Source organism: Gnatocerus cornutus, chromosome 8 (assembly GCF_029298725.1).
Source record: "Gnatocerus cornutus isolate USDA-ARS CGAHR chromosome 8, icGnaCorn1.1, whole genome shotgun sequence".
Taxonomy (NCBI): domain Eukaryota; kingdom Metazoa; phylum Arthropoda; class Insecta; order Coleoptera; family Tenebrionidae; genus Gnatocerus; species Gnatocerus cornutus.
Genome location: NC_142240.1, coordinates 15,312,394 through 15,338,036, shown reverse-complemented (window position 1 = coordinate 15,338,036; position 25,643 = coordinate 15,312,394). Strand labels below are relative to the sequence as shown.

At 35.4% G+C, this 25,643-nt stretch overlaps 3 protein-coding genes across 4 annotated transcripts; 1 reads left to right on the top strand and 2 right to left on the bottom strand.

Annotated features, from left to right (window-relative positions):
- Positions 1-1,047: 1,047 nt before the first annotated feature.
- wgn (Tumor necrosis factor receptor superfamily member wengen) lies at positions 1,048-14,726 on the bottom strand. The gene is made up of 4 exons (XM_088043475.1): positions 14,367-14,726; positions 8,684-9,179; positions 2,137-2,280; positions 1,048-1,742 (listed from the first exon to the last, which is right to left on the bottom strand). The coding sequence occupies exons 1-4, from the start codon at positions 14,388-14,390 to the stop codon at positions 1,672-1,674; spliced, it is 735 nt and encodes a 244-aa protein (XP_087899601.1). The 5' UTR covers positions 14,391-14,726; the 3' UTR covers positions 1,048-1,671.
- Positions 14,727-19,788: 5,062 nt separating this feature from the next.
- Positions 19,789-21,141, top strand: stas (Transmembrane protein stas). Of its 2 annotated transcripts, none has more exons than XM_088043709.1 (4): positions 19,789-19,955; positions 20,205-20,307; positions 20,354-20,482; positions 20,548-21,141. In XM_088043709.1, exons 1-4 carry the CDS (start codon positions 19,931-19,933, stop codon positions 21,053-21,055), a joined length of 765 nt encoding a protein of 254 aa, XP_087899835.1. In that variant the 5' UTR covers positions 19,789-19,930; the 3' UTR covers positions 21,056-21,141. The 2 variants fall into 2 exon arrangements, with proteins under 2 accessions (XP_087899835.1, XP_087899834.1); XM_088043708.1 differs by having other exon boundaries at positions 19,789-20,126.
- Positions 21,124-22,351, bottom strand: LOC148170281 (uncharacterized). The gene is made up of 4 exons (XM_088043707.1): positions 21,968-22,351; positions 21,769-21,920; positions 21,288-21,714; positions 21,124-21,239 (listed from the first exon to the last, which is right to left on the bottom strand). Exons 1-4 carry the CDS (start codon positions 22,320-22,322, stop codon positions 21,148-21,150), a joined length of 1,026 nt encoding a protein of 341 aa, XP_087899833.1. The 5' UTR covers positions 22,323-22,351; the 3' UTR covers positions 21,124-21,147.
- Positions 22,352-25,643: the final 3,292 nt, after the last annotated feature.

The following is a 25,643-nucleotide window of genomic DNA, read 5'->3' as shown; positions in this document are numbered from 1 at the left end:
TTTTGTTTTAACGCTGCGACTTCTCTTATTTCGCCCATTTTTTTTTAGAAAATCGTATTAATTTAATTTAGAAAAATCAGAAAAATTAGTTTGGTTTATTCTCGACTAGTTAAGACTTTTGCTTCTAATTGAATCGGAAAAATCATTAGGTAACAACTAAAATCGATTGAGATTTTCACTCCAATATTTGCTTAAAAATTTTCATTTTGTAACATGGAAAAAAAACAAACTCGTCTTCTAAACATTTCCCTATTAATTTAAATTGTATTTCCCTGAGACTATAAGTAGTCCCAAAATGTTGACATTATTTTGGCTCTAAGATTTCCGAATAAAATTTATATAAAACTCATCTGTAAAATATTATATTTGACTCAGCATTTCAACTAGCTCCTCGTGAGTAATATGACATTTTCCTGACTTAAATAAATAACTATCACTTTGTGTGCAATATTGCAATGCAGTTCGTGGTCAGGAACTTACTTATTCTTATTACCTATTATTACAAATTTAATAAAATATAATAAAGCAGGTCGTCGAGTTGCAAGGATGTTTCCTGCTGTTTTACTCCAAGAAAGCAAAAACTTAATTTGCAGCATGTAATTAATATTTAGCACGGTACGACGACTTGCAAGACTGTCAAGTATAAGATGTTATCGTTTTTTTATTTTAATATTTAATTTAATATAACGATTGAAATTATTAACCCACTCTGAAATTCTTGACTTTTTTCTCGTTTTATTGTGAGTTTGTTGTTTCCTTTATTACGTCTAGCATAATAAACGTTTTTACATAAGTGTCTCGTAAACCTGTGCCTCGGCAAATGGATAAGAAAATTTAAACTCCCTAAATCTACGTTCTTGCAGAAGACGTCTGTTTAATGTAGTTGGATGTAATAATAATAACTAATGTTCGTTTGACTTTATGGTCGTTATTTATTTTAATTTTGTGTATTCTTGTTCATCAAGAAAAATAGACATTCGAGAAAAAGTTTGACGTTACTTCCGACAGTTCCGGTCGCAACGCAAACAAACAAAAAAAAGGGAAAAGTAGATCTGATGATTTTATTTCATACACTTATACAATAATGGTGATAACATTGTTGATTACAATAAATAAATCTATACAAAAGTTGGAGGAAACGGATTTGTACCACTAAAACTATATCTACAGTAGAGTTTGTACTACCGTTTCTATTACTAAACAAAGGTACTTTTGAGTAATACTAAAAATGGACATTTTATGTCCACGTCTAATTTACAAATGGAACTGACTCCTAATTAACCGAAAGTATCTACCGTTGACAGTTTGATACAGGAAGGAAGTAATGTCGAGGACCGGAAATTGAATTCAGTTCTGAGACACACCTGCTAGTGTTCGTTAACAGCCACGTGGGTGTGAATTTTTCGAAATTTAGGTACACTGAGAATCCAGATGTTGCTTCATATTTTTAGAGCCTCGGTATATTCAGAGTTCATTCATACTTCGGTCTAGACTTTTTACTTTGATTTATTTACATCTGATGCCAAGAATTCTAATTTTAACTAAATCTAATTAAAATAAATAGATTTTTATTGGCAATATTTTACACGTTCAATTTAATAAATAGCGATCCGATTATCTACGCTGGTCCCGGATGCTCGTCAAATGGTCCACATTTTCTTCTCTTGGATGCTATGTCTTGGTGGATTCCTCAATGTAGACATTGCCGCCGTTTTCGGTTCCAATCTTGGTGTCCTTCCGCACTGTAACAGGAAATATTCTACATCACTCATTCCAAAATAACTCGGGCACTCTTTGCGTAATGCGACACATTCAGACTTCCTGTCAGGTCCAGACACGGCTCGATTAGATCCAGGAATCCTAACTTGCCCCCGGTAATCATTGAGATTTTTAAAGGAAAACGAGCAATAAAATCTGAGTATGTCGCGTGCCTCGAGTTGCTCAGATTACATTTAATGGCTACAAGTTGTACACAAAATGTTACATCTGGACAACCCAAATGTGCCCAAACTTGTGATTTTTGAAGGATTTTGGGTGCTTTTCAGTTGTTTGTTATCTTTTTTCTGATCGTTTTTGGGCGATTTAACATTTTATGTACTACCTACCGCTACATGTGTTCATTATCTGGAATCTTACCGTTGAGCAGTTGTTCTAAATAAACACATCTGTTAATGAGGTAGTTTCCGTCGGCGATCGGGCTTATCTTGGGGTCTAGGATTTCACCCTTTTCGCAAGACGTCGCCGCCATTAGACTCAGCTTAGCGGAAAGTTCTTCCACATCTGCAAAATAACACGCGAATTTAACACTTTTACAGACCAGACTTCATGTTTTATTCATGAGGGAATACATTGTTGGAGGAAATACACAAATTGGAGGTTTGGGGGAATAAATCGATTCGACTACAAGTTTACATTTTTAGTCAGTTTATACGAGAGTGGCTTTCATGAACAGAGTTTACTTGTTTTCAGCACATCTGCTGGATGTAATATGAAAGTTGCACACCGGAGTTTTTCGCCGAGGAAAAGCAATTTGCAGTTTCTAATGAAAAACAAACAATTTTACACTCTGGGTAATTTATTAGAGTTCTGTTTTAAAGAATCAAAATTTTCGAGCGTGCGCTAAAAATGAACATCTCTCCTGCCACATTGAGGTATTAACGCATTTCTTTCTCGCTGTTTATTTTTCGGAAATTTCAATTACTATAATGGAACGGAGATGTAGCTTTTATTTTTAATCTACACATTTTCGACGTTGATGGATAGCGATTTAGAGTTTTTCCAAAATTCGAGGCAAACCAACACAACAGGAAGCCCACGATAGGCGGAAATGTGCCTCATTTCCTAGTGAAAACTATCTCGTAAACTACTCACGCCTCGTCCCATTTTTCGCAGACATGGGTTTGGTCGCCCACTCACCAACCCATCGCCGTATTTTTAGCCGTTTTTCCTCCACACGTGTGTCAATAAGATTGAAAAATCGTGGTTTTTTGCACAGCTCGTGTAACTTTTGTTGATTAATGATATAACACCGCTCCCATCCCTCAAGCGGGCATTTTATAATTACCAGAGTATTAATAGAAGCAACGGCTGTTGAAAAATGTTTTTCCATGGATTTCACCTTAAGTTTATTTCTGCACACGTGTATATTTTCGTATTGGGATCGGTAAATGGAGTAACTCGAATTATTGTTTACAGCTGGAAGCTCGCCAACCACAATATGCTAAATCGTTGTTACAACCTATCGATTGCTGAAGGAAAATTGATTGAATTATAAGAAATTTTCAAATGTGCGTAGTTGCTAAAATTAGAGACATCTTCGCTTATCCATTGACATAAATTTTGTTTGTGTGGTCTTGAGAGTTGAGACGACATTCGCGTTTAATGGGTACTAAGAATTAATTGCAGCGTGCGGGAAATAGTAGCTTTTTAAATTTTCTTCAAATTCAAACGAGACAAATCGTTTTAGTGCAACCATAAAAATTAGAGACAGTTTTTGGTAAGGGCGGCGCGCATACAAATTGCGTTAAATCGACTATTAACAGCCATATAAACACTATTAATTGGTATGAAATATTCTACGCTGCTTCTGGTTAGTATGCATCCTTCGTGGTAGAAAAATTCAAAGTTGATTATCGCGAATCTGGTTAACGTAACCGAATAAAGGCAGTGGAAAGCAACAATTCCGTTCTAAATCGAGTTTTATTGCAGAAAGAGAAATAAAAACTCCACGACTCCATAAATCAGAAAGTCCATTACGTTTCTCATAACCCACAAAGCGACAGATCTGCACCTGTGGGGACAAATCAGACCATATTGGGCCAATGCGGCCATGGATAGCATTAAATTAAAAGCGAGATTGCATCAGTGCATTCGTAATCAGCTCCTCCATAATCTATGTCATTGATAACGCTCCATAAAGTCTGCTTTAAGCTTTAAAGTACTTTAAAGTCGCTCCATAAAGTGTCTCCATAAAGCTACCATTGAAGATATCTTCCTGTGTTTACGTAAAGTCCACCATGTGCATTACGCATGTTGATTTTGAGTCGCTATCGCGTGTTCTGCATCTTGTATACAAAAGAAATGGCATAAGAACAACCATTTCCGTTTTACGATTTTATTACACGTGCTGTGAACTTGATGTAAACAATTAATCGTTTACAGCTGGGCCCTTTAATCCGGGGATAACGACCTATTATCGAAAGTGCCGACTTCCGGAAAAATTCCACAAAATTTTAGAAACACAACCCAATTAAAATCCGACACTTTCCGCTATAAACAACTCCAGGGCCCACGTCCAAATCTGCTAAACAAACCAATCCGTTGATTGATTATGATAAACCGTTGTTTTGTCGAAAATTAGGGTAACAAGCCTGTTCTGTGGATTTATTTGATTAGCGAGGAGGCTCGAGTCGGCAAATCAGCAAAGCGCAGAACAGCACGACCACAAGAAGTGCTTCCGATTAGAATCATCGAAATTCTAAGCACGGATATCCATGGCCTCGCCGCTACGGAAGTGACGTACACTCATCTCGAAACATTACCGATGGATTTATATATTTTCACGAGGTAGACATGTAAAATTATAGACAATTTAATTTAGCTCCATCGCTGTGTGGTTGGCTGCACTAAGAGGTTTTTGCGCCGACAGAATCAGCATTCAGTTCATCTTCTGCTTGCAAATGCGGACAGGTCGTATATAAAATCGTAAATGAGACGTCCAACGAAAAAAGCCCACAAGGACGTCGGATAAGTCTTGCCAACAAAATCAAAAGCGTGGATTATTAATATGAGCAAAGAAAGGAGCTGTCTTTGTTTCAAAGGGGCAGTTGTTTGTGTTCAATCTTCGTGTCCATCCCTTATGCAACACCGGAGTAAAAATAACCAGATCCCCGCCAGATTTTCGATGAAGAAACAGGAGGAAAAATGAAAAATAAATAACCTGAGAATGTTTAGATATCTGCAGCTTCTCTTTTGTCACCGTCTCAGGATTTTCGGAAGTGGAACAGGACACGTATTGCCTACGTTTGCATGCACGATTGGTGATAAGCCCGAGGTTATCCGGGAATGGGACAGCATTGAATTTTAATCATGCAGTGTTTACGAACAACTGGAAAGAACCGTCTTTTTGTCTTTCACAAACTGTAATAACTCCAAGGAACGAATTTCACAGTTCGTAGATCCACTTTGAGCTCTAAGTTTCTGCGACTTAATGTGATTAAGTCCGACCGGACTTCCATGACCCAAGTGCCTTCGGAATTACCACTTTAATTTACCATCCCCGGGCCAATTTTCCAAATTGTAAAAACTTGTATTTTAATCAATCACATTTCCGTCCCACCAAAATACCGTTCCGTCGCTATAATCTACATCACGTCCTATTCAAAGACCCATTATAATGCAGTTAGGTATTCAATCAAGAAAGAAAGAAATATGCAGTGGCCATTACACGCCTGGAATTTCAATACAGTGTCGAAACATTTTAAACATGCCATAGGAGAATTGGTGCAATTTTTTTAACGTGGCTCTATCTCTAGCTTATTAAAGATGCTAATTCATGGGCCCCGGGTTCTATTATCCTCTCGCAAATTCCATTAATATTGATGTCTCTAGTGTCACATCGGCACGTGCAAATGGGGCTTTATGTTGCTTTATTTACTCCTCTATCAAATTAAGAGGAAAGTGAGCCGGTATGGCGGGGGCGCTCAATTTCAGAAAGCCCGTTTATTGCACTTAAAATCCAAAAATAAGTTTGAATATTCTATAAACAAGTTGTACGAACGGCAGTATAATTTTTACTATCAATTATCCAGACTTTTTCTGCGAGTGGAGTTTCTCCAATCACTCCGAGCCATCCATTTGGAGATTAAAGTTAAAATTGCATGTAAGATGCATGTTGGCGGCGTTATTTAAAGGCTCGTGTATGTTTTTATTCGGGTAAAAGCAGCGTGCTTTTACTTCTTTGAAGATATTTCACCGAAGGTGATTTACGAAGGGACGGTGAAATTAAAGGGAACGAGTTTTAGCTTAGAAATTGGTGTTTAATTTTCTTGTTGCATGCCTCGCGTATAAATTACATCATAATTTACAAACAATTTAATGGATTAGTGCTATTAATGGTATTGTTATCAAAGCAAGTAACCACCTGGACAATCGCATGTTTGTAAACCGCCAACAAACCGCATAAGAACGTCGCTTTGAATTAATAACGTGCTTCAAAAGAATGGAAATGAAACCCTCCACTAGCTTGTAATTAGAAGCAATTAATATAATGGCTAACCTCATGTCATCGCACTTAATGTAAAACAGATGGCTGTAATTGATACGAAAGCGATTTCTTCTCGTGTTTACACAATGCTTGATCGCTCGCAGTTGATTCTTCCAAAAATAGTGTCACATTGCCAGACGTGTTTTATTGTCGCGCTAATATTAAACACGCCAAAACGAGAATTTACAGTCTTCGCGAGATTTATACAAATGGCCAAAAAACGTTTTTTCCCTCCGCGACACACCTGTGACAAGTGCAGATCTCGTGAAATATTGTGTTTCACTAGATTAATCATACAGACGTTTCGACTGCTCTATTTCCAACGACCAACAAAGGAATATTTGCGCATATGAAGACTATTTATGTAACTGTCTGTTGTGTTGAACATTCCTAACGATTTTATCGACATCAAAACACTTTTAATAACAACCAGTCGTAAATCTGAAACTGAAACATCCATCAAGTCCTTCACAATTGGAAAATGCCAGCGACTTGAGAGAGAGCGTCTTCATCATATTAAAATAATTTATCGCGACTCATTATTAAATCCTCACTCGGTATTACCCTCGTAAATCAACGCGAACTGACAACACGGAAGTTATACGGAGCACGGGCTTTGTCTTAATTACTTAATTCGTTTTTGATTCGGAAAAACTTGGGGCTTCGATTTCTGGACTCTTTCGCTTTAATCGGAGGCCTGGGGCTCCCATGATACGGACCCTTCCGTCGTTTCCGTCAGATGCTCCGATTTCAGAGGACGATATTGTCCTATTCTCCACTATTGCAGCATTTTATTATATTAGGAAGTGTACTTTCGGAGGATATCCTCAAGATTGCGGCAATTTAGAGGTTTAAAGTTGGGGGATTTACAGAGGAATTGCCCGGATTTAGCCCGTACCCACTGTGTAATCTTCATTTTCAAATTTTAATTTTCGCGCCCTCAGTTTTATCACAGTCTGACAGATGTCAACTTCATAGTGTGACGTTCAATCCAACGCAAACTGTCAAACGTCGCAGATAATTTTAGGTTATTTCTCCTGCAGAGAATTTACATTTGGTTGGATTTGCGGGCTGTTTGTCCCCGACAGTTCGTCCCCGCAAATTGGTCCCCAAACGTTTTCGTCTCCGGTCAATTCGTCCCATTGAAAATTCGTCTTCTGCAAATTTGTCCCTGAAAGCCTTATTTACATGCGCTGTAATAATAATTCTTCGTCAGATTCTTATTTATTTGTAATACGTCTTTATCGCATGCTAATATTGCATTTTTTTGTATGTTTTCTCTATAAATGTTTTTATTACCAATTATTACAGATATCAATTTATATAAATCACATTCTTCAGTTATTATCAAAGATCACACAAAGATAGCAATCTCTCCAAATTTCATTCGAATAGCATTTAAATTACGGGAATTACAAATTTAACTAGAAAATGTCGAGATTCTCGTTCGCCCTAAAAATAAAAATTTCTATTTTTTTTCTCCTTTGCCTTATAATTTTGTAATTTGGCACAATTAATAAGTAGGTTTGAAATAGCAATCCTCCAAAATTTTGTTCGAATAGGATCAAAATTACGAAAATTACAAATTTAACTACAATATGTCGAGATTTTCGTTCGCCCTCAAAATAAAATTTTTTAAAAAATTTCTCTTTTGCTCTATAATTTTGTAATATGACACAGTTAATGAAACGGTCTAAAATAGTAATCCCCCAAAATTTAGTTTAAATATAGGATCAAAATTACGAGAATTACAAATTTGACTAGAATTAGAATTTTTCTCTTTTGCTCTATAATTAAACTGGGGCTAAATTGCATTGGGGACAAAAGAATCCGGGACGAATTGTGGGGGGCAAACTGTCGGGGAGGAACTGGTTGCATCCAATTTGACTGTACGAGCTTGAAAAAACATTTAGTAACTCGGTCTGCTAAACGACCAATCACAGAGTCGCATTTTAAATTTAGCGCCTACAAAAAAATTCTCTTGAAGAAAAATAGTCTTTTTTGTGATTTTGTTTTTATGACCCTAAAAAATCTGCGGCGCGAGTTTTGAACCGCACTTTGTTTGCAATTAACGTGTCATTGCCACATCTCGCAGTTCTTTACTCAATTAGAGCCAGAGAAAAAGTGTCGACACCGTTAAACAAAACCGTTAACGTAACAATGTGGGTATTATCTACCTCGCTCGGGCTCAGCCCACATCAAATTACCAAAAGTGCGAAATTTGGTGCCGATTTCCAGTTGAGAAACTGCAAATAGAACGGACTGTTTGAGGCTCAATTCTATTTAAATTAGATAATGAGGAGCGTCAAGTAGATTTACATTTTGATGACTTCATAAAGTGGCATTTACATACGAAATTTATAGCGGACGCTGCTCAAGTGAACACTGAAATTTCTGAAGGATTTCGAAAAAACTTACCGGCATCGAAGGTGTCCTTCAGCCGCCTCCACTGCTTTGCTTGATGTAACGAGTACAAAGTAATCGCTAGAAAAAACAGAAAGCAGGCAAAAACCGCCGAACTCAACGCGATGGCTTGCCAGTCCCAAACCAACGTTTCGGCGTTTGAAAAAGGAGCTTCAGTGCTCGTTATGTCAAGTTCCGGGACTTCCCCGGAGCCTCGCTCATGGGGGTGTCTTTCATCTTCACTTTTACCATGATGCACCGGTCGAAACTGGTGCCCATGTCGATGGTGATTGGGTTGGATGATTTCTTCTAAATTTTCTTTGATCGCTCGACATAACGTATCACGATGTGCTTCACACGGACGAATTACCATCTCACTGATCGCGCACTGTGTACAGTTCACACATGTTTCTAGTTTTGTGTTAAGATACTGTTTGCCTTGGATACAAAATGAAGCCGAACTCATGCACACCAAGCTTGAGATTACCAGCAAGGAACCTGACACCATCACCTGGAAAAAAAAACGGAAATTTTACAACTGTGGCCACAAGGGACACGGAATGCGGAAAAGTGGCCAACAGGAGAATTTTAATTGGAATGAATGGTGAAGGCTCCGCTTCCTGGAGCCACTTTTTGCCATCTATATCTATTAAAGCCTCAGCTATTGTCCGCTTTTTGCCTTAACGAGCGCACATTATTCATTTTTCAAAGAATGTACGATACAGATTTCGAAACTTCAAACAATTACTGGAACAAAATGACGAAGAAGCTCGTACTTAATCAAAAAGAAAAGTTTTACCACTCTGATCGAGCGGTGTTAACGTAGCGGAAAAGCTTAAAAATTCCCGGCCAGCAGAGTGGTTATCTACATTTTCCGTTACATTTACTTAGTCACTTTGGATCTGGTATTTACATACGAGAAGCATTGTTATGGAAATGATCACAAGATGAAATTTTCATCACTGTTTATAATCGGGACTTATCTCGGAGCTAAGAGGATGAAAGACATTTTTAATTCGTGGTCTGTTTTGAGGGAAATTTTTTTGTTGAAAGGACTTTAAAAAACATTTTTCGCCAGATACTGTAATAAGTCATTAAATTTTAACTCTGGTTTCCTTCGTGTTTCAATTCTGTGCCTAAAATGCGGCAAATTTCCCCCTCGCCAGTGGCGTAGACAGATCATTCCGTTCCAACTTCGCAGAACTTGTTTCATTTGTAATGTGTCAAGATTAAAAGACAGTCGACAAGGAAATTATGTTTTACAGTTTTAACTCCCTGCAAAATCCCACTTTCCAACTCAAGAGCGTGTTAAACCCAAGGCCAATTTCGCGTTCTAAATCTGCTGAAGGAGTTACTTCCTAATTCCACCTCCGATATATTTGATTCGTAATAAAAAATAAAAATAGCCCTGTAATCATAAACATAATTCTGTCTGGATCGTAAAATTCCAAGAAAGCACAGCTGATATTATTTTCATATTACCATCCATAATAAAAAGTTCCATTTTATTATTTATGACTTCCTGAGTCAGTAGCAGCGACCTTTAAGGGTGGATCAAAGACAGGTGCGTCCTTTGTATCCATCGTTTACCTTGCGGAATCAATTTATTTGGGTCACCTACTTGTTTCTAGGCCACCACGGCTGATTTAGAACCAATTGTCTATTATCAATTAAGAAAATTTCCAAGAAATCGTCATTAGTCTGGCAAGAGACCAGATGTTGGATGACAATAGAGAAACATCCACTAATTTAAACACAACACTAACAGACGTCGGAACGACACGAAGACATTAATTATTTTTGAGACTGTTTCTCGATTTGCATTTTGCAGTTTTCGGTAGGAATTTTTAAGCAAGAGGTCGTCGCCTTCCACGGGAACGCGTCGCAAATATTAATAATTTCAGCGATGAAGGGTAATGTTTAGATCATTAGGAACTAAATGGGAGGAGTTAAATTTTGTTTTATTTGATAAGTTTTAGCTTCTTAATTACACCAAGCTCACTTATGTTTATTTTTAAAACGGGCTCTAGGCTAAACTTGTCTTCAAAGATATACATGCAGATGCAGAGGTCGAATCTTTAAAACAATCAATTTTCTTGTGGTGAACATTAATATTGTACTCAAGGTGACTTTCGCAATGTTACATAATTCGGTGTTAGCTTCGATTAGATGTTTCGTTAGTGTGTGCATTTATTTGTTGTTTTGTAACGGCAAACGAACCGAACATCACTGAATTTCATAAAACTTGGCTGTTGCGGTATGCGTGCTATAAACCAATCATTTACCATAACTTTTCAATTATCAAAATATTATTTATTATTTAGGTAAAAATAGACAGCCTTGTACGCTCACCAATTTTAAAATTATCACAAAAACTGGTAGTCGAAGGTCGGAAATTATTGCTTGCCCATTATTGGGAATATCTTTTCAAATAATAATCTAGAAAATCCATCAATTGCACTTGTCTCATGCAGAATTTCTCGACAAAATCATCCTTTCCAACAGCCAAAGAGGATAAAAGAAAATAAACACAAAAATAAAAATTATGTGTCTAATATTCAATCAATTTCATCGTTATTTACATTCCTACTGTAAGTAGGACTTTATGGCTCGACATACATTGTCGGCTCAGGTGGCATTTGCTAGAGAGACGTAAAGTCCTTACAGTGCTAAATTTGTAAAAAGTTTTTTTGGTGTATAATTTTTGTTCTGGTAAAGATTGCATTCCTTTTAAATGCCCCTGAGCAACCAGTGACTTTTTTGCCGCACTGCTGCAACTTTTCCGCACTGATAACCATTGCACAAAAAGTGTGATTTACAATTTAAGAGGCCAAACATTAAATTTTCTCCGCTTTGATTTCAACTATAATTCAAGTGATTCAATTTAAAATAGAGAGAATTTTTTTAGACGAAATTGAAGTTTGTAATTTGAAAATTTAATCCCGGCGCTCTTATTTTAAGTCAACCCCAAGAGCATCTCCTCTCAGCTCTCAAGAACAGTTTTAATTGCCACTTCTTGCGCCTCCGGTTGTTGCACCCTGAAGTGAAAGCGCAGCGATCCCGAAAACCTCAAGTAAAAAGTGAAATTCCACTTTTCCCTCGCTTTTTGTAAACAGTGACTGTAATAAATTATGTATAAATCTGAGTCAGCACGACAATTTTACACGAATTGTGTTGCAATTCCATTCCGAAACACTACCCGACGCGACGTCTTGATAAATCATCCTTTATCCTTTGGATTAACATAGATTATCGCAGTCCTTAATATTCAAGACGTCAGTCGAAACTGTCCTTCATCCCGATTTTTTGCTTTCCATTTTCGGTTTAATTAGTATTCATGTTCGTGCACGAATTCAATTTAACAGTCCTTTTGTCGAGGGAATTTGTTGAACATATCTGTATGAAAATCATTGATTTTGCGTGGAGGAAAAGTGGATAAAAGGAATAAGCAGATTTCGTGGAAAGCTGGTTGTTCTTTAATTAGCAAAGTAATTAATTGCCGAAAAATAGCAACGCGAGGACATGAAGTACAGGGAAAATTATGTTATCGTGCAAGTCGTGGAACTGAACCACAGAGCTTAATTAAGCTTTATAATAGCACCATGTCTTAAGCTTTGTTAGCAGAGCTTTGGAAATTTATGGTAGGTTTATTGATTGCGTGCACTCAAATTGACTCTTTCTCAACATACGAGAACCGTGGGAAATCATCCCTTTGAAAGTATCTTGACTAACCGCCACAATTATGGCAGCTTCCATTAATTACCATCGAACTTTTTCCCGTAAAACGCTGTCCATTAATCATGGCGACATCTCAGAAGCTCGTTAAATTCATCAATGATTTTCTTGGGGTGAATCAACTCGATAACTGAGCTAATTGCTGCAATGTCTGGACTTAAGGATGTTGTTAAGGTTTCCGGTGCACATCTTTTCTTTAATTTAAAACACCGTGTAATTATGAACATTCTGTGCGCTTTGAAGAGATTTTTTAATCAGGAAATCGGGAACATCTGGAGTTTTTATTACGGTAATGCAAACATGGGAGATTTTCATTCCATATTTGCATGCAAGTTGCGAACGCGGAATTAAGTCTTTTGCTAGAATTCGTCCCTTTCGAACCCAAATCGCATTAGAGGAATCTTAGGTACAACATTCCTCTTCCAGGAACAGAGTCCCGTTTCTGCAAAAGCACAAATAGCATTCCCGTTTATCTATAGCATAAACCTACAATAAAATCGTCGCGTAAAATGTCGAAAATAAACACAAGGCAGACGACGCATCTTCTTTAAAATCTGTGGTGTTCTTTGAAGCGTCAAGTCATGCTGTTTGCATTAGCTGAGGTTGTTGTAGGTTGGTGCTTTTGACATATGGTTACCATAATACCGTCACCAGCTACGGCCGCTTCTTCCTTTCCTGCCTGTCTTTCATAATGAAAAAAGTCTTCAAATCAAACCACAATGTATTATTATCCACTTGGTCCAATTTGCACACACTGTATAAATTCTGCACGTGTTAAGGACAATTTGGTGCCCACAAAATAGCAAGGGCAAACCAACAAAATTGGAATCATCTCACCACAGATGTCATGAAAAGATAACATGGATTTGTTTTAAGATGACGGATTTATTATGGACGTGGGACGGCAAATATGGATGATAGCCGCGGGGAGTTTGTGGCGCGAAATGAAGTGGAAGATTCATATTTCCCATCAATAACATTTTATTTTATTTCAGGACGTTTAACTACATAAACAATCAATCTGTGTTGGATAATTTTAGCCACTATCAATCGACTGTAACCCAAAAATTGGAGCACAGATCGCAAATCTGTCGTAAAACTTTTACGGGGCTATATTTCGCGAACCACTCGAGGAATCTAAAAGAAAATTGCTGAATTTATAAAATACTGGACGTGACAGAACACTGCAAAAAATCGCATAATGGCGCGAACTTTGAAATTTGAAAAACTAGTAAGTAAATAAAATCATTAAATTCTTGATATAGCCTGCAATTAAAACATTCGAAGACGTTTGTAAATACCATTTGTTCCAAGGTTCAGACCAAAGTTCTGACACGTTTTCCCTGAACGGTTAATCAGAAAATACTAATTCTCTGAATTAATTAACTTTCGTAACATTGCGTGACAACTGAGGATTGAGCCGCTGAGAATATTGACTCGAAATTTACGTGGGGTTGAAACTGGGGTCATTGTTCAAATAATTTTTGGTTGTTTTATAATCCAAGAGCCATTGGGAAACTCTGCTTGTGACTCGTCGAAAAACCCAAATTACCCCAGATCAGGGTAATTAGCGCTTTAATGTCAATTTAACGATTTGGTCCCTGTCACTTTTCGTCCCAGTAAAATTACCCTAAATAGTAGCTCGAGGCACTTGACCCGCTGTAACGGGGCCATCTGGTCTTGTTTCTTTAATTTATTGTAGCTGCTTTAACAATCTCAAGATTTAAACGAGTAATAAGCTCCATTATCTAATTTAAATTATTTGTAGACAGCAAACAAACAAAAAAAGTGCGAGAGTAATCGAGGGAAGTTTCGTTCTTTCAAGAGAGTCGGGACAATACCCAAATAAATAACCCAACAATGGGAATTTTATGTATTCAGATTTTTCACGTTTCTTTGTGTCTTGAGATGGAATTTTATGGTTTTTGGCCCCAACAAAACGACAAAAATCAGACGGTCTTACCTTGAAACTTTTATGAATCTCCATACGTGCTAACACTTGAATCTATTTATTGCAAATAATCCAGCTAACGAAAACTCGCACACTTTTACGCCACATATTATATCCAAGTGTTGAACACGTCTCTTCTATTCGACGTCGTGCGTACTTCTGTGAATCGCAACTTCAGTAGCGGGCTTTATTTCAAAATTAGCTTTCAGTTCGTCGTAACCGAGTCGACGCGAAAATGTAATTTGTTGTTTACACAAAAATTTACTTAAACTTACATCCACTAATGGACATTTTCGGTAAAACACCGGACACTATTTTGGAAGCGGAACGTTTAGTACACCACGGACTTGTAACGACTGAAGAAAGCTTCCAATAGTTAACTTTGCCGAAGAAGTGGCGTAAGGCGCGGTGGGGGAAATGGGGTGCGAGCAGCCCTCGAAGGGCGGCCCAAGGGCTATTTTTGGGGAATTAAATCCATCTTCAAACTAAAATCAAGCGTTGGCGAAGAAATGAAGCGTGAAATATTCATCCGGACCGTGCCTTTATTAAATATTTGCGTTCTTTCATAAACCGATTACGAGGAACATATTTGGAAGTTTTCTCTACTTTCACGGATGTTCTTACCGTACTGAATTCTAATTCATCAATGGGGCGTCAAATAAGCACAAATGAAATTGAGTTCAACAATTGTGCGCTTAATAATAGCCGGAATAATTTTGCATTTTCGTATTAGAGGACTTATAGTGGGAAAACAGGGCTGGAGATTTCGGTATTTTGTGTTGATAGAACGAGGGATCCTAAACTTTGAAAAGGGTCTTATAAGATGAGACTGTTTAGATTAGAAGTTGGAAATATTTTCAGGAGTTTTTTTAAGGGGGAGAATGTCTAAGAAATGCGTTTGCTTAACAGATTTAAATTAGGATGTCAGAATTCATCATTACACGAAATTTTCACTTCCTTGAAGCTTAAAAATTGAGTTGATGGTGGTGGCATTTTTAGTTTGAAGATTAAATGTACCATATCTTCAGGATTAAGATAAAACTTAAACTGCCTTATCAGCAAAGTTTATAGTCCAACTGTCAAAATTTTCATGTTTCAACTAGTTCAACGTCTAAAAAATTACTGAAAATATGAGAATGTGTAAAAGGTACAAAGTCTAAACTGACTTTTTTCCATTTTTAAATATTAATTTTTATCTAACTGAACTAAGTATAATAAATACAACTTATAAATATGATCAATATTAAATTTTGAATATGGGCATAACTGTAGGAACTTTAAACTTTGTTCAATAAAACGAAAGTTTACAAAGCTTTTTCGAAAGCCTTTAATTTTCTGATCTAAAAACTCTTTTTTTGTTCTAAGATTTTGCACTTTGGTACAGTTATTGAACACATTAGAAATAGTAACTTCCCTAAATTTCATTGTCATAGCTTAAAAACTAAGAAAGATATAAAATTTAATAAAAAAAGTTTAAAATTCTTTGTTCGTCCTAAAATAAAATTTTCTAAAATCTTTATTTCGTGTTGTAAAATTTTGTACTTTAGCACAGTTATTGAACACTTTAAAAGTAGTAATCTCCCCAAATTTCATTGTAATATCTTAAAAAGTAACAAAGATACGAATTTTAATTAAAAAACGTTGAAACTATTTGGTTTCTCCTAAAATAAAATTTTCTAAAATCTCTATTTTTTGTTCTAAAATTTTGCACTTTGACACAGTTAATGAACACATTAGAAATAGTAACTTCCCTAAATTTCATTGTCATAACTTACAAACTAACGAATTTTCATAAAAAAATTGAAAATATATGGAGGGTGAAAACTTTTGAACTTTACTGTATTACTAAAAATATTAAGATGACTTACATTTTATTTACTGGACTAAAGTCGATTTTTCCACGACAAATATAAAATTGGCATGTCAAAATTCATCAGTATTCAATCTTTCATGGGATCTATTTTAAAAATTAGCAGTTGAGTTCATATTCGCGTTATTTTCAGTTTTTTGGAGACCCGTTACTTACATGGTCAGTAAATATACGAGATGAGTTGCAATATATTTAATTTTAGCTTTTAATCAGTGACAGATGTGAAATTAAGATGTTAAAATAAATAGGAAAACGTACAATTTTTCATCTTAAACTGAGGATATTTTTCAGCAGCGAAATACTTTGTTTTTATTTTCCTTTTAGTGGACGAACGTGAGACACGAGGCAAGCTTTAATTTATTTTCGATTTTCCTTCAAACTCTGGGATAAATATATTCGTCAACCTTTAAACTTTAATTCAATTTCCCAACCCGTTGAGTGTGAAAGGTCATATTAAATCTAATCTCGGCCGCCACCCCCAAAATCACTTTGAAGAACCTCTCCAAACTATTCTTTTTGTGGCATCGAGTCATAAAAAACGAATCGATTGTGTGCTCGTTTCGGAAACGATTGCACATCATACAACGATTCGCGGTAGTCGGAATTGAACCATTATGGTTTTCCTCAAACCAGTGAAACTTGAAATATTGTACTGAAGGTTTCAGTGAAAATAAGCGCGAGCACGTTTTATGTCGTGTAATATTTTCGAGGCAAAACTTTTTATTCAACTGGTCGTGGCATTTTGTGTCATTTAGTCGAAAGCTAAAACTGCTGCTGTCGTAGAAAAGAGAACGAAATGTCAATAATAGGGTAAATGTGCAGCTGTTTAAAAAAACAAAAAAGTAATAACACGAGTGCAACGAATCTTAGACAACGAAACTGCCAATAAAGTTTTATGTTTTTCGTTAATTTGAAAGTGGAAACCGCAGAGAATGCTGAAAAACCACAGTGAATTGAATAGAGCGTTTCAATTTGATCGAAGTTTTTTGCATTTCAGAGAATAAGGTTTTATTACCAACGAAATTATTTTTATTGTTGCTTTTAAAATTTCTGGTCAGTCTTAAAAAAGTACACAGGAAATTAACCAAACAAATTTTGTTTATTTATTTATCCTTCGACCGGAAACTAATCTGTTTCATTAAACATTTGCGTCAGTAAGAAATACGTTTATTCAACAATCATGTAAAACTCGCGGAATCATTCCTGAAATACTTGTAATGAATTTTCAATAATCATATTAGTATTGAATCTGTGCCAAATCAGATTTTCCACGAAAACACATCTCTCGACGCCAATATAAGAAACGTGTTGGAAATAACCGTGTTTTTAGTCCTTGCATCAGAATTTAATGTCACTCTTCGGTTATTGCACCTAAGATTTCGTCCTCTTCGGTTCTAAGTTTAGTGCAAATACTTCTCTCGTAAAATGAAGCGAATTGCTTCGTTCTCCGCAATTAGCGAAAGTTACTTCATGAATGATTCTCAAATTAGTTTGTCCAGGAATAAATTCAATTTCACTGTCACGAATTACATTTTCTAAACACCTGTGTTTTGGTAAACCAGGTGTTTTTAACAGAGCGAAACGTCCATGTAATGGTCTTTTTGTACCAACAAATTAATTACGTACGCCTCGACTATTTATATCGTCTAGCCATGTGCATGTTGCTACTTACCGCTGCCAATTTTCTAAAAAAAATAACGTGGCAGCTAGTCGAAAAATTACGTAATCATCGAAAATAATCGATTATTATCACTAACTGTTGTTTTGTAATTTGCGGTTTTATGCTACGACGAGAGAATTTTATTTCGGGGCGAAGGAAGTGCTTACTACATTTCGGAGTTTTTACTACACTAATCAATACGCAGGTGGGTTCTTCCACGTGTAATTTAAACACGGAAACAAATTTATCGTAATATCGACGTTTCCACGCACGTTCAAAGCCAGAAGGAAAAATGACGCTAGGATAAATAATAAACAGGACAGGAGCAAACTTAAAATTCTAATACTAAAAAATCGTTTATTTATAATAATTGTATGCGCAAATGATTACCCCTGTCTATGGAAAAACACGAAAAATATTTTCAGTTTTTTACTAAAGGGAATCCAACAACATTACATTCTTTTCTTTGTATCTATTTGTACAAATAATTCATTTCAATTCGGAGCAAATAAAACTTCTTGTTCTCTTCTTCCTCGACAAAGATCTGATTTGTCTCTTCTTTCTCTTACGTTGACTCCATCTCTTGTAGGAGTCTCCAACTGTTAATAATAGAATAAACTTCTAGAAGTATTCTTTCATAATATTCTATTTCTATTTATTGTTTGTTTTTAATTATTTTGTGTTTTTTTTTATAAACTCGAAGCAGTGGTGGTCGTAGCTTCCGTGGCCCAAAATTCTGAAACAAGTGCTGTACTGCTTATACGTAATTTTTCCTGCAGACTGCAGACAATTTACAGATTTACAAAGGAGCAAGCAAATCATTATAAAGGACAAGTTAGATACCTGTAAAGAATACATGTCAATTTGATGGCTCCACACGCAACTGCCAAAGTTTTTTAGTACAGTCGGTTTAGGTTGGAAATGTCTACTTTGGCAATTATTTTATATTTAATCTATATTTAAATAATCTATATTGAAGTTAATTTTAAATTTAATCTTTATGAATAAACTTTAGAAATTTCAAAATGACATGATATTTGTCAATTTTAATATGAAATTTGGACCAATCACAGAACCACAATTTAAATTTGGCGCCCACAAAAATTTTCTGTGAAAAAAACAACGTTTAGAGAATTCTCAGCAAATTTTGGATTAATGCGGCTGCGGCAACCGCTGCTTCGAGTTTATAAATAAATGAAAAAAAAATAAGAGAGTGATTATTAAACAACATCACGGACCATTTTTTTGTTATTTCAATTTGAAAAATAGAAAACCATAGAAAAGAGCTTGTTTTTTCAAGTTTATTTAAAATATTCACGTAGTTATAGTTATAAAAATTCAAAATATTACAGAAAAAACAAGAATTTAAAAGAAAAATGATGAAAATCTGTGCGAATCAAAACTGGTTTAGACTGCCTACTTTTGCGAATTTTTACACTCACAAAATTCAAGCTTTTTACACTAATTTTGAATGAATTGTACTTGAGCTGTTTCATGATTTTTATTTTGAAAACAAAAAAGTTTAATACTTGCAATATACTCATAACCTACTTGATCTAAAAATTAAATTTAAAAATAGGTATTCTTGAAAAGACGTCCCTATAACTTCTAAACGCGACGTGATAGAAACTTGAGGTAAACGACATGTTTTATAAAAATGTGGGCTACTTATTGCATATAACAGTTTTAAGAGTACCAAAACCTTGTCATGCAGTGAAATTGATAATTAAGTAGTCGCCACTGGCACCCGGCGCAACCACCATTTTTATATAGCCACGTGATAACCAAAGATAAGAACATTGATGGCATTGACAAAATGAAAAGGAAAAGGAAATAAAACCAAAATTTATTCTCAAACGAAGCAATGGAAATTTTCCGTACGGTCCTGCCCCATTTCGCGATAGGCTGCCAGCCTATCACCTCATTCCACACATGTCATTCTTCTGTCATCTGTCAAACCCGTTCAAAATCCATTAAAACCAAAAACTAAACATAATAGAATGAATAATTAGGCACCAAGCAGTGATAACAAGTGTACACCAAAAAATGACGACTCAACAAAGAACTCAAGGTGACAATCAAATTCAAGTTTCCGATGTTTCATCCACTTCAGACATTTATAATTTTCCTTTCCTCTCAACGTACCAAGTTAGAGGTAGACCTAGTTATCGCAGATCCTATCAATTTGATTCAATTCCTTGTACCATGAACCAGAATTATAGAAATCCTGTCCCAAAAACAAGTAGGTGACATAACCTCAAACTCATTTATCATAGAAAAACTGCAATTGTATGTAAGTTACGAGTCTGTTTTTTTGTAGATGCAGTTTCCACGAGGGTGGCAGTGGTGTCTGTAGGTATTATTTTCATGAGCTCATTGTTTGTGTTGTTTTTAGTGTACAGCACATTCCCGCAAGTCACTGAGTAAGTAACAGGAGATTTAAGCCCCCCAAGTTATTGATTTTTGTAGGGAAGAAAAACAGCATATAAAGTTGCCATGGAACTTGGAAGACGCGAGGCAGTTAGGTCTCATCTTGAAGCGATATAAAGGTGACCACTATTTCCAAGTGATGGCTGGTGTTTTTGTGACGTACATATTGTATCCTTTTATTAGAAATAACCACAACTACTTTTTGGTACAAAACGCTCCTTGACTCTCTACAGTTTGCAAACTTTTGCAATTCCAGGATCACTTTTCCTATCAATCCTCTCAGGATTCCTGTTCCCGTTCACAGTGGCTTTAAGTCTAGTTTGTACCTGCTCAGCTCTAGGGGCCTCCCTTTGTTTCCTACTATCTCAACTACTCGGTAGAAAACTAATCCTAAAGTATTATCCCCAGAAAGCGCAAACCTGGGCGACTCAAGTCGAAAAACACCGTGATAACTTATTTAATTATATACTATTCTTAAGAATCACCCCTTTCCTCCCCAATTGGTTTATAAACTTGACCGCGCCTGTGATAGGAGTCCCGTTGTTGCCTTTCGCTTTTGGAACATTTTTCGGGGTCGCTCCTCCATCGTTCATTGCGATTCAAGGAGGACAAACATTGGAAAAGATGACAGCTGATGATTTTGCCATAAGTGCAAGCTCACTCACACTACTGATAGTCTGTGGAGTTGTGCCACTTCTCCCCATCGTCTTCAAAGGATGGTTGAAGAAGAAAATAGAATAATAAATTATTTGTGATTTTAAAAGAATTCATTCCGTTGTTTTGTATTGAAAGTGACAAGCACTAATAAATTTTGTTGTTTTTTTAAAGGTGTTTTAACAGTAGGAGCTAATATACGTAATGGAAGGCTCGGTGGAGTTCTCGGCTGGAAGACTAACGGGGCGCCAATACCACCAATTGTACCACACTAAAAAGAAAGATTCAATGTGGGCAATTTACAAGACACCACCCTTACAAATGTAGGGTTGCTTCAAGACCACGGAAATTGTCTTGCAGACGTCCCCACATTCCCGTGAAGGTCTCAGGATGATGGTCCTCTCTCCTGAACCTTGCGTTAGGATGACGTAGCTGCACTCTGGATTTGGTAACACGTATGGGGGCGCTTTGGGGCCATCTATCATAAGAAAACGTTCAATGCTTTGGCCTGACCATTCTGAAATGACGTTGGGTCTTGGAAACAACGTGCGGATTATCCTCCCTGGTGACATCTTGTTAATCCTCCAGGAGACATGAGTAGAGGGGTGAAGTTCCTCCGCAAACAGATGTGCCAAATTAGGGATAGAAGCATTGTTGGATTTGAATTTCGCGGATGTTTCTAAGACGTGTCGATTTTCTAAATATAGCTGCTTTAAATCTTCAAAAAATATCTCATTTTGGTGCGTCTGTAAAGAACCAATTAAATTACATTACATTTACATTATGATGTCAGTTTTTACTTTAATTATGTAAGGCGTCCCTGATTGGTACAAACTGTGATTATCAAACCCTGTTAAGTCAATGACAGAGTGCACACTCTCACAGGGCCAACATTCCATGTCAGAGACATAGAAAAATGGGTTTTCCACCAAACAACTCTCATCATATAATCCTAAAATCAGTAATAATTACTATAAAAAAAAGTTAAGAAGTGACAACCTGTTAGTGACGGAAATTTCTTGATAACAGGCACTGATAAAAACCTCAGTATTTTCAGCCCTGGATAAATCAGGCCTTGGACATTTCGAAGCACGATACTGGAAGTGGGTTGGTGCACATTCAATAGAATATAAATAATAACACAGATCGATGTAAATACTATAAAAAATTTAAGTAAAACACGAAAAACATTTTGAGCATTGGGATTTGTGCTGGCACTTTCTTGCTCTAATTCTTTAAAACATTCTTTAAATATACGGGTAATTTCTTTATCACTGAAATTCAAGGATTTGGCACATTTTCGGAGATTGCTTACATCGTTTTTATATTGTTGCAAAAGTTCGGCTTTTGACATTTTACATAACCTCAAATTGTGACAGCACTGTCACTAAAACTTATGTTCCAAATATGGAGTTTTTTAATTAGGAAAATTTGAAGGAAACGCATTGATATAAGAGTCTAGTAAAACGACTTTTTATTCAAGTAATTAACTACAAAGAATATTAAATATTAAAAATAGTTTTCAAATTAGAGAACGTGTATTGTTGGTTGCCTGACGTATTACGAATATTTTGGTGATAGTAGCGCCGCTGCGTTGGTAATACAAAAATTTTGAAAGCACAGGCACCAATAGAAACCTGTGGCACTTTTCGAAAAATTGAGGCGCTGTTTTCAAATGAAAGAAGATTGATAAAAAAGTGACTAAATTACCGTTACGCTGACTTAAATAATAAACTGTGGGTTAAGACGTACATTAAAAAAGTGTAAAGACTTACAAAGTTTCATCCAAAGCACACACCTCAAACTGATTTAGTACCTGTTTAAAATTCCCAATTAGTGTTGGCATAAGTACTTAGAAAATGATTAGGTACATAAATACGCCTATTGTTAACATCCAATCAAATTGAGGTCATCAGATTTTTCTATGATTAATAGTAAATAATAATAATTAGCAGATGGTTAACAAGTGCCTCAGACAAATTGTTTATAAAGACAACAAACCGTCGTGACTTGTTGTCAACATTTCAATTATCATATTAGCCGTAAAATGAGGATAAGTTCACGTGAATGTCCTCGTTCACTTTTATTGTCGCAGGTACTTTTGGTCCTAAAACATTTAGTTGGGACATTTTTTATACGCATTGTTTACAAAAATAAGAAACGGAAACATTTTCTACTTCGACGTAGACGTACAAAAATCTGACACCGACAAAGCTCAAATCATGGATTTCACAATAATACCTGAGATAAGAAAAATCAGTGCCCCAATCAATCACAGTTCTGTCACTCTACAGGTAATGTTTTTCTGCAAATGTGAAAATCTTATCGTGATTTATTAACAAAAATTTTTACAAAACAAAACATTTATTCAATTTGAATGGATGTGTAAACGTTTTTTGTTTATAACGACTTTTTGAAATCTTACTTGTTCTTTCAAGATACTTTGATTATTTTAGAGCCTACCTAGAACCTACTTATTTTAGAGTCGTCACAGTCTATTCCGCGTTAATTTTTTTGAAGACGGTGCTCAACTTTATCTACGTTATCAGACATTGATTTTCGAAATCAGAACAGTAGCCACTTACATCCAATATTATGACGACTAATGCTGAGCACTATTTAATTACTGGATATTGATAAAAATTAAATTTGAAGCAAAGTACGTCGCTGAGTGGTAACGGCGAACAGCACCTTGCAAATAAAGAATAATTCGAACCGATCAAATGAAAAACGAACAGCAAAGTTTGATTTAACAGAGGAGCACTTTTACACTACCACATTGTCAATTCCATTTCTTAGTAGCAATGTGCGTAATCGAAACCACAAGTAGACATAAATAATTTAGTGATTCTTGTTGGATTGTCATCATCAGTTACCACAGTCGTTTCCCATTGAAAGGAAAATCGGATTCCAGTAGCGGTGAATTGAAAGATTTATGGGTGGACTTGAGAGATCGCAGATACATCGATATTGTTTTTTTAATTTGTTTTCAATTTGAAAACTCCGTACCGCTAACTTGAAATGAACCTCTGAGTAAAGAAAATAACATACAATACCACCATTTTCGCCACTTGCAGTCTTCATAATCACGATGAAATCATTTTACAGGTCCAGATCTTTTTGCACTATGTCTTACTAAAATGAGTTTTTTTCAGAGGGTCAGAGGTTTGTATCAGTGAAAACCTTTTCTCTTGATGAACTATTTATTAATAAGTACTCCACATACTATTATATTAAAATCAAAATCAAAATCAGTTTATTATGTAGTAAATCAAAGTTCTAGGGTAAGTACTTTTGTTAAAATAAAGAAGAAAGTATATCAAGGGTAAATTTATGATAGATAAGTGATAATAAATAGGTCAGGAACTAAGAAACTAAATACCTATTTTAAGTTTGTACCGTATACAGGTGTTCTAAAATGGCTTCGAAAAATGACAAAAAAAAACAAACTGTGTTAATGTTGGTTAATCGAAATTCACAATTAAAATTTCATTTTTAGGTGTCTCAATCTTTTAGTCTAAGGAAAATGTAGATTTTTATGAATGCAATTTGTTAACGGAATTATTATATTATTGTGTAATTTAACATAATTTGTTCCTAGTTTTATCTATAATTTTTTAAATAAATCTGTTGAATGTTACTAACTTTAAAGCGCTTTAACTTTCAGAAAACAAAAAGTGTTCATATTGATTCTATTTTGTTGTATCTTCTTTTTGCGGCAAGTTTGGAGCACCTGTGTTTGTTAAAAGAACTATTTTTGATTTAGATTTAGCTGTAGAAAGTACTTCCCACTTGTTTACTACGAGAGCTTATGACATTAAAAAAAGATTCATAGGGTTAAATATCATTAAGACTAATTCACCAATTAATTTTTTCCCTGTTTGATTTATTATGTAAAATAATATATAAGTAGTACAAATTGCTTACTTATTCGGTACAGATGCAGCCACAAAAATACCAATTAAATGTGTTGTTGTTTATGCTAAACATCTGTAGATATTTTGTGAATTTCCTGGGCAGTAGCACATGAGTGATCGAATTGATATTGGAACAAATTATCGGACAAGGATTTATATCTCATAGAGTAACCAGGTAGGTAATAAGAGCTCTTTACCAAAATTTATAATGTATATAAAATTGTAATTACCAGTTATAATTAACGTAGGCCCAATTTAAAGAAGTTAATTAAATCTTTAACTTCAATTAAATAATCATGTTAAAGTGACATGTGATCGATTTTCCGCCAACCAAATGTCAGCAATCGTCAAATTAGTTGCGAGATTAACTTAATTTCAATTAAATTATTGGATAAATCGGCCCATAATGTTTTTATTCCCCAATCTTCTTCTTATTCCCCGTTCTTCACAATGTCATGCAAACTTAAAAACTTTAATCCGGAAATTGGGCGTTAATAAATTAAACACTCATAATAACGTCAAAGAACACAAATTGTTATTAATTATATAGACTGAAACAATTATGAAAAAATTTAATTTAAAGTCCACAATTTAAATATTTGCAAAAAAAATTGTTCTCTCGGACTAGAAAAATATTCCTTGAATAAGTGGTAATATTATTTGTCACCAACTAATATTAAAATACATATAAAAAAACAAAAGATCGTAAATCAATCAAATAATTGTTATATTTTTTATGCGGTTAGTTGTACTTATTT